General features: G+C 46.5%; 1 protein-coding gene across 2 annotated transcripts in view; it reads right to left on the reverse strand.

The window, feature by feature from the left end:
• Window positions 1–15678, reverse strand: part of Ube4b (ubiquitination factor E4B) — a 99746-nt gene extending 84068 nt beyond the window's left edge. Inside the window, exon 1 of one of the 2 annotated variants that reach the window (XM_006539088.4) lies at window positions 13399–15678. In XM_006539088.4, coding sequence (XP_006539151.1) covers window positions 13399–13422 — 24 coding nt within the window. In that variant the 5' untranslated portion in view covers window positions 13423–15678. The remainder of the gene's footprint in view (window positions 1–13398) is intronic. The other variant, NM_022022.3, reaches the window with a different exon arrangement.
• Between the last annotated feature and the right edge of the window lie 735 nt (window positions 15679–16413).

Genomic DNA, 16413 nt, shown 5'->3' on the forward strand with positions numbered 1-16413 from the left:
AGTACCTGGGAGTCAGAGGCAGGTGGATCTCTGAGTTCATGACCAACCTAAGTCCTCACACAAAGAAACCCTGTTCAAACAACAAAACAAAGAAATGATTTTTTAAAGACATGATCAAAATAGATACTGTGGATGATAAAACACCAAAGTTTTATTAAGACTGGAGAAATAAGATGTACAATCCTGGGCTTAGTGTAAGGTATATCCAATCTACTAACACAAGATAAAAAACTAGGTTACAAAGAGACAACTGTCTTGTTCTGTCCATCCATCTACTCATAAAAACATTTATCATGGGCCATTCTGTGCCCAGCCCTGTGCTAGAAAGAGGCTAACAATGAGCATGAGCTGGGAGCCTATGTTCCAGTGGAGACACATCAGTGAGCAGGCCAGTCAAGGCCACAGAACCTGGATTAAGGACAGGAAACAAATTTTTAAAAAAGATTTATTTTATTTATATGAGTACACTGTAGCTGTTTCCAGACACACCAGAAGAGGGCATCAGATCCCTTTACAGATGGTTGTGAGCCACCATGTGGTTGCTGGGAATTGAACTCAGGACCTCTGGAAGAGCAGTGGGTGCTCTTAACCACTCAGCCATCTCTCCAGCCTAGAAAACCAAATTTTAATGAAATGCCTTTTCCTTCTCTCAAACCCTCCCCCTCAGCTCAACTGCTGCTGCTGCTGCTGGAATGGTACAGTGAGGTGGGGTTACCTGAGCCTCATGATCACATCTTAGGAGCTGGAGAGATGGCTCAGTGGTTAAGAACACTGACTGGGCCGGGCGGTGGTGGCACACACCTTTAATCCCAGCACTCGGGAGGCAGAAGCAGGTGGATTTCTGAGTTCGAGGCCAGCCTGGTCTACAGAGTGAGTTCCAGGACAGCCAGAGCTACACAGAGAAACCCTGTTTCGAAAAATCAAAACAAAACAAAACAAAACAAAGAACACTGACTGCTCTTCCAGAGGTCCTGAGTTCAATTCTCAGCAACCACATGGTGGCTCACAACCATCTGTAATGGGATCTGACGCCCTCTTCTGGTGTGTCTGAAGACAGCGACAGTGTACCCATGTAAATAAGGTAAATAAATAAATCTATTAAAAATATATACAAAAAGCAGCAGTGCACCGTTTTGTAAAAAAAAAAATAAATAAATAAATAAATAAATAAAATAAAAAAATAAAAAAGCCTTTCAGACCCAGGCATGATGGTACACACTTTTAGACTGAGGCACCTACCTGAGGCCAGTCTGGGCTCAACCTAAGACAACCCTGCCTCAAAAAACAAAACCAAACACACACCATCTCAGATCAACACCTCTAAGCAATTTCAAAAGAATGACCAGTTTGCCCCAGGAGGACAGAGCTGACACATTTTATCCTCCGTGGCCCATTCTGTGTACCCATGCCGCTCCTGTCCCCACCCATTCCCACCATTCCCACTGAGATGAACTGCTCCACACATCCACAGCAGCTCCTCACATCTACTTACCACACGAGCTCACTGCTGGACCAGGACTCCCTTATCCCTGATCTCAGTATGAGCAACCCTGACTGAGAAGGCATGCAGTACCTATTTGCTGAAATTAAATGGATTAATAATAATCAGATGTCCACCACGTCCATGTTTATCACCAGCCTTATGTTTGTTGTTGTAACAGCCTGCCTCGCTTTCCCCTTCCAAGAGCTGCAACTAGGAGCATGCACCACCCAAGCTGACGTTTCTAAATTCAGACATGTACTATGATGGTCTATATACTGAGTTCTGGTTCTCGTCCAAACAAGGCTACATAGTAAAACACTGTCTCAGAAAGCAAGCCAATGTCACATTGACTTCCTACCTCAAAGGAAAGGAGAGAAACAGTAAACACTGAGTCAAACCTGCTGGAAACAATAAAGACATTGGCCCAGTTTAATCTTCTTTTTAATTTTATGTGTCTAAGTGTATCAGGTGCTTACAGAGGCCAGAAGAGGGCATTAGATCCCCTGAAATGAAATGATACAGGATTATAAGCCACTGTGTAGTTCTTAGAAATTAAACCCCCATCCTCTGGAACCAGTGCTCTTAACCAATGAGCCGTCTCCCCTTAGCCCCATTTTAACTTTTTTAAAAAAAGACAAAAGTAGTGATTAGAATAGGGAAAAATAGCTGGGCGTGGTGGCGCACACCTTTAATCCCAGCACTCGGGAGGCAAGGGCAGGTGGATTTGAGTTCGAGGCCAGCCTGGTCTACAGAGTGAATTCCAGGACAGCCAGGGCTATACAGAGAAACCCTGTCTCGAAAAACAAACAAACAAACAAAATAATAGTAATAATAATAGGGAAAAATAAAATGTAAAAAAACCTACCCTCCAAACCCTCAGTTAAACCTATGGCTCCCATCAATAGCCACAAGTGGCTTCCTAGCTCCCCCACCCATTTTCTTCTGACTTAGGCCAACTTGTCCTATTAAGGTCGTGGATCACTGCGCTGCCAAATCCCAAATCCCATAGTCACCTCTACATCTGTCCCTCAGCACTTGCTATGTAGCTCTGACAACCTGAGTTCAAGCCTACGTAAAGGTGAAAGAAGAGAATTACTCCACGGATGCTGTGCTGTGGCTCCCCAGGCATGCATACTTAGGCCCAATACTTAGGGAGGGAGTAGAGCCACCTGCATCCCTAGAGCTCACTGGCCAGGCAATCTAGCCAATCAGTGAGCTCCAGATTCAGAGACACATCTTTAAAAAAACATGACTTACAAAGGAGACTGAGACACTGAACCTTGACCTCTGGCCTGCAGAGGCACTTACACATCTACACACACCTATAAGAAACACACAGGGGCTGGAGAGATGGCTCAGTGGTTAAGAGCACTGACTGCTCTTCCAGAGGTCCTGAGTTCAATTCCCAGCAACCACATGGTGGCTCACGACCATCTGTAGTAGCATCTGATGCCCTCTTCTGGGGTGTCTGAAGACAGCTACAGTATACTCATAATAAATAAATAAGAAACAAAGACACAGATAGCGCGTACACACACAAAAGCCAAAGCTATGCTTCTATCTTGCTTAGGCCATTATTATTCTGGACTGTCTGCTCTATCAGCTAATCACCACCATAACTACCACACAGATCTTGGACCCGGAAGTTATATGTATGACCTTGACTTGGGGTCAGCATGGGCACAGATGCAGCAGAGCAGAAAGCAGGTGATCCTTATTAAGCTTCAATAAACATCTGGTAAGAATAATGACACCGGGGCCTGTAAGGCGGCTGAACAGGCAGAAGTACTTGCTCCCAAGCTTGTTCCCTGGCTCCCAGAAAGCAGCGGGAAAGAACCATTTCTAGCAAGTGGTCTCTGACCTCCACATGCATGCCATGCCACGCCATACACCGTGTCCTGTCCATGTCACCATAAAAAACAGCTGACACGCCGACACAGCCTGTAACTGTAGGGCAGCTGCGGGGACGATTCAGATCTAATTATTTCCTGGCTTCACGCCACTGTAAGGAAGTAGTTCCACGCATGAGGCCAATCAGCATTCAAGTATAAAAGGCACTATGATCTGCCTAAGGAATGCCTGTGCACAGGGCAGGTTTACTCAGACCAGAAAAAACAACCTCGTCAGCACTCAAGGGATGGACTCTGGAGAAAACGCCATCTCATGAAGAGGAGGTGTCTGGGCCAGCTTCAGACTTTGCCCAAGAATAGAGACAGTAACAAGTGTGCTGGATAGTTTCAGCCATCTCAGAGGAGAACCCCAATTCAGAAAATGCCTCCATAAAACTGGGATGGAGGGAAGCCTGTACTGTCTTGATTGATTGTGATTGATGGGGGAGGGAACAAGCCTTTGTGGGGGTCCTGAGTTCTATAAAAAAGCAGGCTGAGCAAGCCAGGAAGAGCTAGGTTCCTGCACTGTTTGAGTTCCTGCCCTGACTTCCGTCAGAGATAAAGCATTCCCTGGAAGTGTAAACTGAAATAAACCCACGTTGCTTTGGTCATGGTATTTCATCGGAACAACTGAAACCCTAACTAGGACAACCAGGGACAAGGAGGTGCCACCAAAGTACCCAGAAGCAGGGCTGCTGCCTGGGATATCAGGAACCACACCAGGGCAGAAAGCCCGCACTGGTGGCCCTGGCGGGTCCAGAAGGAGTTTGCCCCAAGGGCTACAGTCTATCCTCTTTCAATGGGCGGGCGTCTTTATTTCCAACACCCTAGCCCTCCCACAGCACACGAGGGGAAGGGCGGGAGGGAGAGAACTGGTGCCTTCACCCACGTAAGGGTCCTGGACTCTACAGTTTCCTTGGGTTTTCTTCCTCAGGGCGGTGGGGTTTCAGAAGGGGCTAACCAGGAAGGTCACTGTCTTCTCTTTCTCACATGAAAACTTTTGGCTGAGCAGGCAGTTGCCCAATGACAACTGTTTCTCAGCATTCCCAACAAGTGGCCAAGGCTCTGCCCAGAGAGAGGCAACCAACCAAAGCTATGTGCAACATCTAGGCTGTGCGTGACAAAGTATGACCTCCTTCCCTCTCCTCTCTGACTAAATGCAGACATACATTGCCATGAGATGAAGCTGTATGTTGCCACACCAGCCTTTTGCCTCCTACCCAGACTTAGAATCAACAGCCATCTGAGTCCTCTGGCACCCTCAACTCAACCCCACAGCCATCCTGGTTCCCAAACCACTGACTGACCCACCTTCCCCACCACCAACCCAGCTGCTCCCACGTCATCTCTCCCTGGCACTTCAGCAGTGCCTCCTAACCTTTCTCTCCGACTTCCTCCTCATAGAGGAGAGAACTGATTCTTTAATAACATAAATCATTTGTGTGCTAGCTAGTTTTTGTCAATTTAACACAGCTTAGGCCATCTGAAAAGTCTCAATTGAGGGGATTGTCCTCAACAGACTGGCTTGTGGTAATTTCTGTAAAAATTTGCCTTGATTGACTATTGATGGAGGAGGGTTCAGCCCACCGTGAGCAGCTGCATACCATAGGCAGGTGGTCCTGGGCTATGGAAGGTCAGTGAGCAAGCCAGTAACTGCTGCTCCTCTATGGATTCCACTCCAGTTCCTGACCTGACTTCTCTCAGTGGTAAAATGTGACGTGAGAGTTGTCAGAGGAAATAAACCCTTCCTTTACCCCAAGTTACTTTTATCCCATCAATAAAAACCCTGACGAAGACACAATGTAAGCCTCATACTACATGTATGAGCACACAACTTTAATCCCAGCACTGGGAACGCTCAAACAGGTGGATTCCTGAATTCAAGGCCAGCCTGATGTACATAGCACATTCCAGGCCAGCCATGGTCACATAGTGACACCTGTCTCAAAAAGAAAACAAAAATAAGTATAAGCTGTCTCAGGTTGCCAGTTGCACCAATCAGCAAGAGAAAAGCAAACAAACAAACTGCACATGGAACCACAGCAAAGTGCTTTATGATAGGACAGGGACAAGTAGGGCAAGGTGGTTTATGCCTACCACCCAAGGGTTTAGGGGCTGAGGCACGAGGCTTGCCCTGGGCTCAAGGCCAGGGTGGGATACAGTGAGAGCCCCTGACCTTCAGTTGCAGTCTGGGGACTGAGGCAAGCGGACCTCTGTGAGACCAAGGCCAGTGGTGAGCTCCAAACAAGCTCAATTCTAACCATATGTTCAGTTGCCAAGTACAGCACAGCTTCGAGAACCAGATTTCTGCCCTTGTGAACTCTGCTAACATGCTTGGCTGTTGCCTTACAATGAAAAGTTGCTGTCAGGACTCCAACCGCAGATACCCACTGCTATTCCCATCCCTCTCTCCATAAAAAAGAACATTTGCTCATGGAGAGGAGGCAAAGCACAGCATGTGTGTTCCCAACCTGTGTGCAGGTGCATACCCCGCTATGGGGGCCAGAAGCCCACCACTGGGATTCACTTCTGCTGCCTTAGTTTTTGAGACATGGTCTCTCCCTGAACCTCATGTTCCTGGACTCAGCTGACTTGCTGGCTAGCTCTCAAGTCTGGGGGAATCTCTCGTCTCTACTGCTCAGCTCTAGGACCAAGCCCTGGTACCACACCAGCTTTCTCTGCAGGTGCTGGAGACTCTGAACTCCCATGTCGTTAAGTCACCACCATGCCTGCGCGGCAGGCACTTTAGCCTCTGGGCCATTCCTCCAACCCAAAGCACATCTGTTTTTTAAAGGTACTTAAAAGGGCAACTATACATAAGAGATTGCTCAAAGGGACATCAACGGGTTTATCAGATTTGCACATGGGCAGGAAACGGCCACGCACACACCAACGGGTCAACAGCAATTACACCTGCCACAGTAAGAAGCATCCCAAGCCCAAATACTGTCATTCGGAAAGGATGGGAAGGCAGCCCAAACTGACAGAGGCCTGGGGAACACAGTAAGACTCCAGCTCTCACCACTGTGTCCCTCAGACAGCAAGCCCCAAGGTGGCTGAGTCCCTAGGAACAATCTGTCCCAAAACAGCTCCCTATTGTCCCTTAAATTCTTCTCAAAACTCTGGGCTGGGGAGATGGCTCTGTGATTAAAGAGCTTACTATAAAGGTATAAGGACCTAAATTCAGGGCCGGGCGTGGTGGCGCACACCTGTAATCCCAGCACTCGGGAGGCAGAGGTAGGCGGATTTCTGAGTTTGAGGACAGCCTGGTCTACAAAGCAAGTTCCAGGACAGCCAGGGTTATACAGAGAAACCCTGTCTCAAAAAAAACAAAAACAAAAAAAAACAAAAAAACAAGGGGTAACACTATTTGAGAAGGATTAAGAGGTGTGGCCTTGTTGGAGGAAGTGTATCACTTGGAGTGGACTTTGAGGTTTCAAAAAACCCACCCCAGGCCCAGCATCTTATCTTTCTCCCCTCTTGACTAAGACAAATGAGAAAGCCTATCTCAAGAACAAGGATGGCAAGCAAGCAAAAAGCACCTGACATCTACCTATGGTCTTCATATATGCACACACAGGCACACTCTCTCTCTCACACACACACACACATGCATGTGTACACACACTCACATACACACATGCAGGCACACACCTTTAAGACACCTTCTTCTAAGTCAAGTGTAGTGTCTCGTGCCTATAGTCTCAGCTACTCAGGAGGGTGAGGCAAGACAATCCTCTGAGCTCAGGGATTTGAGGCCAGCCTGCAGTATGTAACAAGGCCTCACTGGCTCCCCTCAAAAGTGCCAGCTGTGATAACAAGTGACTTGTGTCCCAGCACTCAGAGGGAGAGGCAGGTGGATCTCTGTGAGTCTGAGGCCAGTCTATGGTGTACACAGTAGGCTTGCCAGAGCTACATATTGAGACCTTAGCTAAAATAAAAAAAAATTGGGGGTGGAGGGGGACCAGAGATGACTCAGTGGTTAAGAGCATTTACAGCGCTTATGTAAGACCAGGGTTCAGTTCCTAATACCTACATGATGGCTCACAATCACCTATTAATATCTACACAGGCATACACGTAAGTAGAAAAATAAAATAAAAAGCCACCCCTGAAACTGACCCCAGTTTTTCAATTCTTCAGGCTATTTTATTTTCCTTTATAGGGTATAGCATCAAAAAAAACGCCTCATGTGCCTGCATATTATCTGCTTCCTTTGAGGAAAATGACGCTGCCTGGAAGCAGCTCTCAGTGGTACTGGAATGCAGTCAGCAAACTATCAGCCCACAGAGTTAAATGCCCCAAGGCAGACATGTCACTGGCTCACTACAGATGCCTTCCTGCCTTCATCAGTATCCAGGGCTATCTGAGGCCTGGACCCTTGGCTATAACAACTGGAGTATAAAAGTCTGCTAGTTTCTGCTGCCCCTCTTCCCTACTCATTATGGGGGTAAGGGTGTTCCTAATGGTGCTTTAGCAAAGGGACTGAGAACTTCACACTTAGGCTCTGGATTGGAATCCAGATCCCACATTAAACTGGCTTATGCCTTGCAGCTGGAATGTAGTTCAGCTGGTAAACTGTTTGCCTGTTTACATGCCTTTCGGCAAGCTTGTTAATTTCTATTAACCTGGGTTTTCCTATCTGTAAAATGGAGAGAATAATAGCAAAGGTGGTAGGGGAGTTCAGAGCTTAAAACAAAGAAGTCCTTGAGTGTCAGCTCACGTCACCATTATCATTGTGTCTCGTCTTTAAGAGGACACAAAAGGACCGACAGGATGGCTCAGCGATTAAAAGCAAACACTATTCATGCAAAGGGCCTGAGTTTGGCTCCCAGCACCCTCCGCAGAGGCCTCAGGACCATCTGTAACTCCAGGTCCAGGGAAACCTGTCTCTTGTCTCTGAAGGCAATTGCACGGACACCCCCGCCCCCCCCCCACACACACACAGTTAAAAAAATAAAATAAATAAATAGATCTTTGGTGGGAGGAGGTAGAGATGAATTGGAGTACAAAGGCCAGGTGAGAATCACCAAGCAAATTCATAGTGTGTCTGTCTGTCTGTCTTTGACACAAGTTTCATTGTCTGTCTGTCTGTCTGTCTGTGATACAAGTTTCATGTACTCTGGCTGTCTTTGAACTCTATGTAGCTGAAGATAACGTCAAGCTTCTTAGCCTCCACGGTCTAACTTCCAAACCTCAGATACAGAAAAGCATCACCATCCCTGATTAAACAGGTCCTGGGGATGGAACCCGGGGCCTCGTGCATGCTAGCTAGGTAAGAACTCTACCAACAGAGCTGGACCACCAGACTTACATTTTCAGTATCTTGCCTTCTCTAAAATCTGCTCATGTCCAATCCCAAAATCAGCCCTGTCCTTAACTAGACACCACGGATTTATGTCTCCTCCTTCTCTCCTGCGTCACAGCGATGTTAGAACTGGATTAATTAGTCAAGCATCCAAGCATGGGACATGACAGCACAACCCTGTGGCCCCAGCACTTGGGAAACAGAAGCAGGAGAAATCGGCGAGTTTGAGGCCTACTTGAACTACAGAGGTCTAGGGCAGCCAAACAGCTAGGGCTACCACAGTGAGATCTCACTTCAAACAAAAAAGAGAAAAGATAAGGCAAAAAGACAGACAGACAGACAGACAGACAGACAGACAGAAAAGAACCAGACTGGCTTAATGCCTCGGTGCTTATTCTCAGTGTGCCCGCTCACCCCCTTCTCACTGTGGAAGGCCTCAATCCACGGACCTCTGTAACAGCAGCAGCCTCCTACTCTGTCCCGCAGTGTGCGCCACCTTCCTCCCAGGCCGCAGGTGCTCACACCCCTGCCAGTCATCTTAAGTCCTAAGTCTCCCTGCAGGGTAGAGATCAATCTCTCTCACGGGCAGAGTAGAAACGCCTAACCTTTCAGACAGCTCTCCAAGATCTGACAACAGCCAGTGCCACAGGCAAACCATCTCCCATGACCAAGCCCCACGGCCTGGTACTGAGCCCCTCAGTCCCCGTTCCCAGGACCCTTTCAGCGCAGAGCCTTTTCCTGAAGTCTTAAGACCTCGCCCCATGAGGCATCCCTTCTTATGCTTCTGAGTGGCTCACATGTACCTTCACAATAGCACTAGGCACAGCTTCTACACTGGACATTAAGGTAATCTTATGCTTCACTGTATGGGAGTGAGTGCTCTGCCTGTAGGGGTGTATGTGCACTACATATGTGCCTGGTGCCCGGAGAAGTCAGAAGAGGGCACAGGTCCCTAGAACTGGAGACACAGTGAGAAAGCAACCTGGGTCCTCTACAAGAGTAAGTGCTTCTAACTGGGAAGCCCTCTCTCCAGCCCCTATGTTATACGTTTTAGATTCCTATCTGTATCACCCAACCTGACCCCCAAACTTATGGAGTAAACCATCTGAGGCTGGGGTTGGAAAGAGTTGGTGCAGAAACATCATTACGCATGAGTCAGTCGGTTCCAAGAACAGATCACATCATGAATGAACTCATACAGAATACCACATCAGAGAGGTCAACATTAGCAGAATATTCATGTAGATGCTGTGATCGATCCATGGACAGCTGTTGAACAGTGAGATGTAATAAAGGCAGCTTTGGAATCAGGGGTCCTGAGCTTCTAAACCACGTGACTTCTAAACCTGGTCACTTTTGCCAAGTGTCAGCCTAATGTTTCCTCACCTATAAACTCCACAAACAGTCTTACGTCATCACATTGTTTCACCAAATGAGGTCGACCTTTTTTTTTTAAAAAAACCACCATGTGGTTGCTGGGATTTGAACTCAGGACCTTCAGAAGAGCAGTCGGTGCTTTTAACCACTGAGCCATCTCTCCAGTCCTGTTTTACCAAATAAAACAATGGCTGCACCACACCTGGCAAAGTGCAGGCTTTTAAGACTCAATAACTGTTAATCTTTTCCCACTTACAGAATACTGCTCATCTGTAATCCCAGCACTTGGGAAGCTGAGGCAGGAGGATCACAAATCTAAAATCTACCTGGTATATATAGCCACACCCTGTCTCAAAAAAAAAAAAAAAAAAAAGAGTGGAAGACACAGTATTAAAAATCAATAAAAACCCAAGGTCATATATGCTGCATTTGGGAAGAATACTGAACACTCTTCTAAAACTTTGAGCACACCCCAAGTCCCAGCCAGCGACCTCACAGAAGTAGGTCATACAAATGTAGAAGAAATAGAGAAAAGGAGCCGGGAAAGGTACAAATCATCTCAAAGCAATCTCCTCAGCACTGCTGAGCAGCAGTTTAAACCACCTGCCCTCCTTACAGCACTGCCTTGGTCCACGAGAACAACACACGAGTAGCTAGGTATAGCACGAATGCAGTGTAAACAATGATGCTGTGGGATGTCACAGCTCTGTTCCGGAAACTCAGCATAAAGCACTACGTGCATGACACAGCCATGCAGATAAACAACCCTTTCAAATACACAGAAAGAAGTAAAAGAACTCAAGGTGACCCACGAGAGAGGGACCTGGTCTGGTTAAACCAGTTTTTACTCTTCTAGATGGTATTCACATATATTTTCATTTTGTTAAAGTATGAAACTCTGATTTAATCCAAGTTCCTAACTTACAGTGAGGAGATCACGTCAGTGTGTTTTGTTTTTTTTTTTTTTTTAAATATTTATTTATTTATTATATGTAAGTACACTGTAGCTGTCTTCAGACACACCAGAAGAGGGCGTCAGATCTCGTTACAGATGGTTGTGAGCCACCATGTGGTTGCTGGGATTTGAACTCCAGACCTTTGGAAGAGCAGTCGGGTGCTCTTACCCACTGAGCCATCTCACCAGCCCCGTCAGTGTGTTTTAATTCTAAAATGTATCCTTGTAAGACACATGTGTTTTATTTTTTTTTTTTTTTTTTTTTTTTTAATTTTTCGAGACAGGGTTTCTCTGTCCTGGAACTCACTTTGTAGACCAGGCTGGCCTTGAACTCAGAAATCCACCTGCCTCTGCTTCCTGAATGCTGGAATTAAAGGCGTGCGCCACCACGCCCGGAGTGTTATATATTTTTTTAACCAAATCAACATCACCTACAACATCTGTCATATAAGTTTCTACTACCAGAGTAACCAAAAATGGGCACAAGCACTTTTGGAAACATCTCAGTTGAGAAATGCACACCTAATTCTGAATTAAGGGACCTGGATTAAAGCTGGGCACACTGGTACACACTCAGGCAGAGGCAGGTAGGGGTCTGTGAGCTGGAACCAGCCTGGGCTACAGTGAGAGTCAAAAAAGAAAAAAAAAAAAAAGCTTTTAAAGAGATTTTTGTTCTGGCTTCTAATGAGAATAAAATGACCAGTAATTAATTGTACTGCCACTGTAGTCAAGCCAACTAATTTGTTGAAAATACCTTTATACTAATCCTGCTTTAGTGAATTTAATTTTTCATATACATTTTAGTGTTCTGTTGACCTTGAAAAAAAATTTCTTCCATTTCTTCCACAAAGGTTATACGTGTTCCTTTTATGGTCACTAAGAGAGTTACACCATCTCAAGAACTGAGCAAAATAAAGAGATACCTTCCAGATTATACGGTATCTTTGACCAGTCTGTATAGTCTGGTCAAAATTAAGTGGTTTGAAAAAAAAATTAACGAAGATCAAATCTGTAAAGGTCGCTAAACCAAGAACTTTTACAAAGCATAGTACTTTTTAGAAGTAAAGGGCTACAGAAAAACACAGATTGTGTTTCTTTAGAATGAAAGGAAAATGGGAGGATGCTTTTTTAAACTACATAAAACCAAGTATTTCTAAGTTGATCTCCTGATATTTCCTGAAACTACTCAGGGCTTTTCTGATTTAAGATTACACTCCTGCTGTAGTTGAGGAAAACCAAGTTAGCTGACTGAAAATTAGCAATTCTGACTTAACAACTGAAATATCACAAGTCACAAGATTGGTTTTTTTTCCCCCCTACCTGACCCTTCACCCACGTACGCGCATGCTCCATCCCTGGAGAATTTTAGTGAGTAAATAAACATGAGGAGACCATAGCCAAAAGTGGAGCACCGGCCTCTTCCAACCGACCTGATGACAGATGACGACTACTTTCATAATACTGCAGGGGAAGCTTACGGGAAGCAGGGGAAGAAATTAAGCCAGCTGGGATCTCGAAAGGAATGCTTTCAATTTGTAAAACGACAAGGGGAAAAAAAAAATCAACTGAGGCATAGAAATCCCTAGTTCCCTAACTGCCTCTGCTTTCCTGATGATCCCACACAGTACAACCCAAGTTTGAGGGGGAGGGGTCCTGACAAAAGTAACATAATACCAGAAGTCATTAGGAATCTGTTAAATTAGTGTAATTTAACTGGAATCTTTTTAACTATTAAGTATATACACTTTGTTAATGTTAAATCTCAAGGAATCTGTAACTACCTCTCAAACACAAAGGTACCTTTGATAATTTATTACAATGAAATGGTCACATGTATCTGGGATTTCAAATCCTTCCCTTTAAAACTGCCATTAAACATCATGATTTTATGCAAAATTGTTCTTTAAAACCCCCGACGACGCAGACACACACAATATACCACGATCTAAATCGCGCCCCTCTTTCTCGAACACCCTTTTAAAAAGATTGAACACCTTCAAGATGCTCCTCACCACCCCACCCCCGTCTTCAGACCCTAAAAGAAAGAAAAGCGAGTGGAGTTCCGAATGAAGAAACGAGAGAGAATAAAGGAGAATAAAACGAGAGACCCTCTTGCATTCTCTATCTCTGGAGAATTTTAGTGATCGAGTAAACATACTGAGACGGTAGCCCAAAGTGGAGCCAAGGGCTTCTTACAATACAGCCAACCTGATGATGAATGACTACTTCCATTATATTTCATTATTCTTGAAAATGCCATCTCCGTTGCCTCCCCAATCCCAAGAGCCCGACACCACCAGGGCAAAAATCTGTCCCCATCCAAAGCGCCAAAGAGTTGCCAAGTAATCCTTTCAAGGTGCCCCCCCCCACGCCCCAGCCTCCTCACCTCGTCAGCGCTCAGCTCCTCCATCGCTTTCCTCTTAATGGTGAAAGGCGTTAGAGAGATCCTTCAGTTCTTGAGACCAGGGCGGGAGCAAAGGAAGAGTGGAAGGTATCTATCGGGCTGTCTGGTCCCCCAATGGGGGAGGTTTCAGAATTGCATAGTCAGAGGTTAAAAACTAAGAACACGAGGCACTGAATCGCCTTGGCTTCGGCCGCTCGCACCGCCGCAGCCTCCTCCAGCAGCAAGCGCCCAGAGCTGCCGCCTCTGGCCACGGCCACCGCTATGGGGTCCTCTCCAGGCGCCACTGACTCCCCTCAGCTTCCCAGGTTACCCAGGGCGGGCGGCGCGGTCTCCAGCTCGGCTCGTGCCCGCTGCGCGCCGTGTCTTCGTGGCGGTGACGCGGCAGCTGCGTTTTTTTCTCCCGCAGACCCTGCTCCGGGTCCCACCCCTGGGCCCAGGCGGGAACAGCTCCACTGCACACTGGATGCCCCCGAGGCGCGGCGACCCTACAGCAGCCCAGGCAGAGCCCAGCACCGGACCGGGAAGCCCCTCCCCTCTAAAAGCAGGCCAGGCTCGCCCCGCCTCCACGCGAGAACCCCGGTGGGGGGCAGGGGAGGGACGGGACTGGCGAAGCCCTCGCTGGAAGCGTAAATCCTCCTACCCCTCCAACCCTACTCTTACCCCCTCGCCCCACCAAGAATTATTCATCAAAACAACAGGGCGGCCATCTTTGAAAGGGGTCACGTGACCCTCGCCGGGGAGGCGGGGCTTCTCGCTCTGGGATTCGCCAGCCAATAAGCAGCGGGCGTCGCGCCGCCGATTTCCTCTTCGCTTGCATCCTGTCCCCGCCCCCTGCCCCACCCCCTCTTCCCTGAGCGGCGCCAGGCGGGGGGAGGGGCGAGAGGGGCTGCTAAGAGGAGACGAGGAGGAGGCGGGGCGGACAGTCACCATGGAGACTGAGCGGAGGCGAGGGGCGCGGTGGGCGGGGCCCAGGTAGAATTGCTGAGGGCAGGATGTGCCAATCCGAATATGGCCCTTCCACGGGCTCTCCCCTGCGCCTTGGGTTTCTGCGGTGCTAGTTTGTTCCCATGTGGATCCTGCTGTGGAGTGACTTGGAAATCCTCCAGGATGCTGCAAGCCGGCTACAGACATTAGAAGAACTGAGGAATCGGAAACACATTTGCTTTCTGCAGGGAGCATTTAGCACCATCCTGCAAATACCTTGTCCCACTCTTTTCCTCCCCCAGGAAAACCCATGGAAGAAAACTAACAGGATCTTAATTTTATTTTACCTTGTTCTTTTAGAGAGGTGCTCTGCTTTAAGGGTGTAGAGACTCAAATTATTGAGAAATGTATTGAACAATGACTTAGTAACTAACCCTTTGTAATGCCAGCTCGGCCGGACAACAAAAACTTACTTTACAATCAATGTATAAATACAAATTGAAAAATCTAACAGAACCGTGAAAATCCAGATTTTGCCACAAAGTATATATCGTATGGCTTACAAAAGCCATAATCATCTCGTTCTTAATTGTTCTTGAGACAGAATCTTGCTATGTATTTCAGATAGCCCCAAATTTGAAATCCTGCCTGAACGCTGGGGTATGCACCACCATCACAGATTACCCAACTATAACATTAATGTATGTATATGTGTATACATGTATGTATTTGAAACAGGGTCTCGCTGGCCTGGAACTCACAGAGATCTGCCTGCCTCTGCCTCCCAAGTGCTAGGGTTCATTACCGGCTACTCTTAGCTGAACTATAATCTTAAACATTCCACTCCTGTTTAAAAGAGTTACAGTTGATCTTATCCAAGGGGACAAGAAGTGACTAAAATAGTTACAATTTGTTTGCTACATGCTAAAAATGGGAACATGACTATTAGATATGCAAAGAGTCTGTGAGTAAAATTAAATCGCTGCAGGCTTTTCAGGACTGCATTCTACTTTCCAGGAAATGAATTCTGTGTAAGCCATTTTGCACCCCTAGTTACACTGATGTCAATTACATTGTTTTTCTGAAAACATGATAATTGCCATGTAGCCTCAGATTAAATCACACAAGTAAAGTATACAATGGCTTTAGGGTAGTGAGAGTTCTTTAACATCATTGCTCTTTAATTTCAGAACATTTTAATCACCCACCCAGCCATCCAACACACTATAACCATTCCTCCTCATCCTGCCATTACTTCCGATAGCCGATCTGTCCTCTGGCTCCCCGGACTTACCTACTCTGCACATTTCACATCAAATAAATTGAACATTTGGTAACTACTCTTGCGGGGCCTCAACTGCACTGCTTTTTTGGGCTTCAGAAAGATAGTTTTTCCTCCTTGAGGCCTTGACGTTTGCTGTCTCCTTTGTCCCAAAGACTCTTCTCCTGGACTTTGCATGGCTTATTCCTTCTTAGTGTTTAGGTTTTAGATTTGATGTCATTTCCTCACTGCTGCATTAATTTGCTTATCAAGTATATGTATGGATATGTTCCTGTTTGTGGAGGTGTACATCTATGTATATATGTGTGTGTGTGGAGGACAGAGGACAGCCTTGGTGTCATCTCAGGAACACCATCCACCTCTATTGAAACACGGCCTCTCATTGGCCTGGAGCTCACCAGTTAGGTTGGACTGCTAGCCAGTAAGCCCTGGAGATCCTCCTGTCTCCGCCTCCCCAGCCTGGGGCTTGCAAGCCTCCAAGCCTGGCATTTTTACATAGGGTTTGGTGATAGAATTCAGGCCCTCATTCTTGCAAAGTCAGACATCAACTTGTAGAAATTGGTTCTTCCTTCCACTGTGTGGGCTTTGAGGATCAAACTCAGATCAATTGGCTTAATGGCAAGTGCCTTTACCTACCATGCTGTCTACCAGAAGAACACAGCTTTTTCCTTTGCCCAGGATTGGGGCTATAAATCAGTGGTAGAATGCTTGCCTAAGTATTTATGAAGCCCTGTAGGACAGAAAATAATAATAATAATAAATAGTCTTCCTCAGATATTGCTTATTTCTCT

Source organism: Mus musculus, chromosome 4 (genome assembly GCF_000001635.26).
Source record: "Mus musculus strain C57BL/6J chromosome 4, GRCm38.p6 C57BL/6J".
In the NCBI taxonomy this organism is placed as follows: domain Eukaryota; kingdom Metazoa; phylum Chordata; class Mammalia; order Rodentia; family Muridae; genus Mus; species Mus musculus.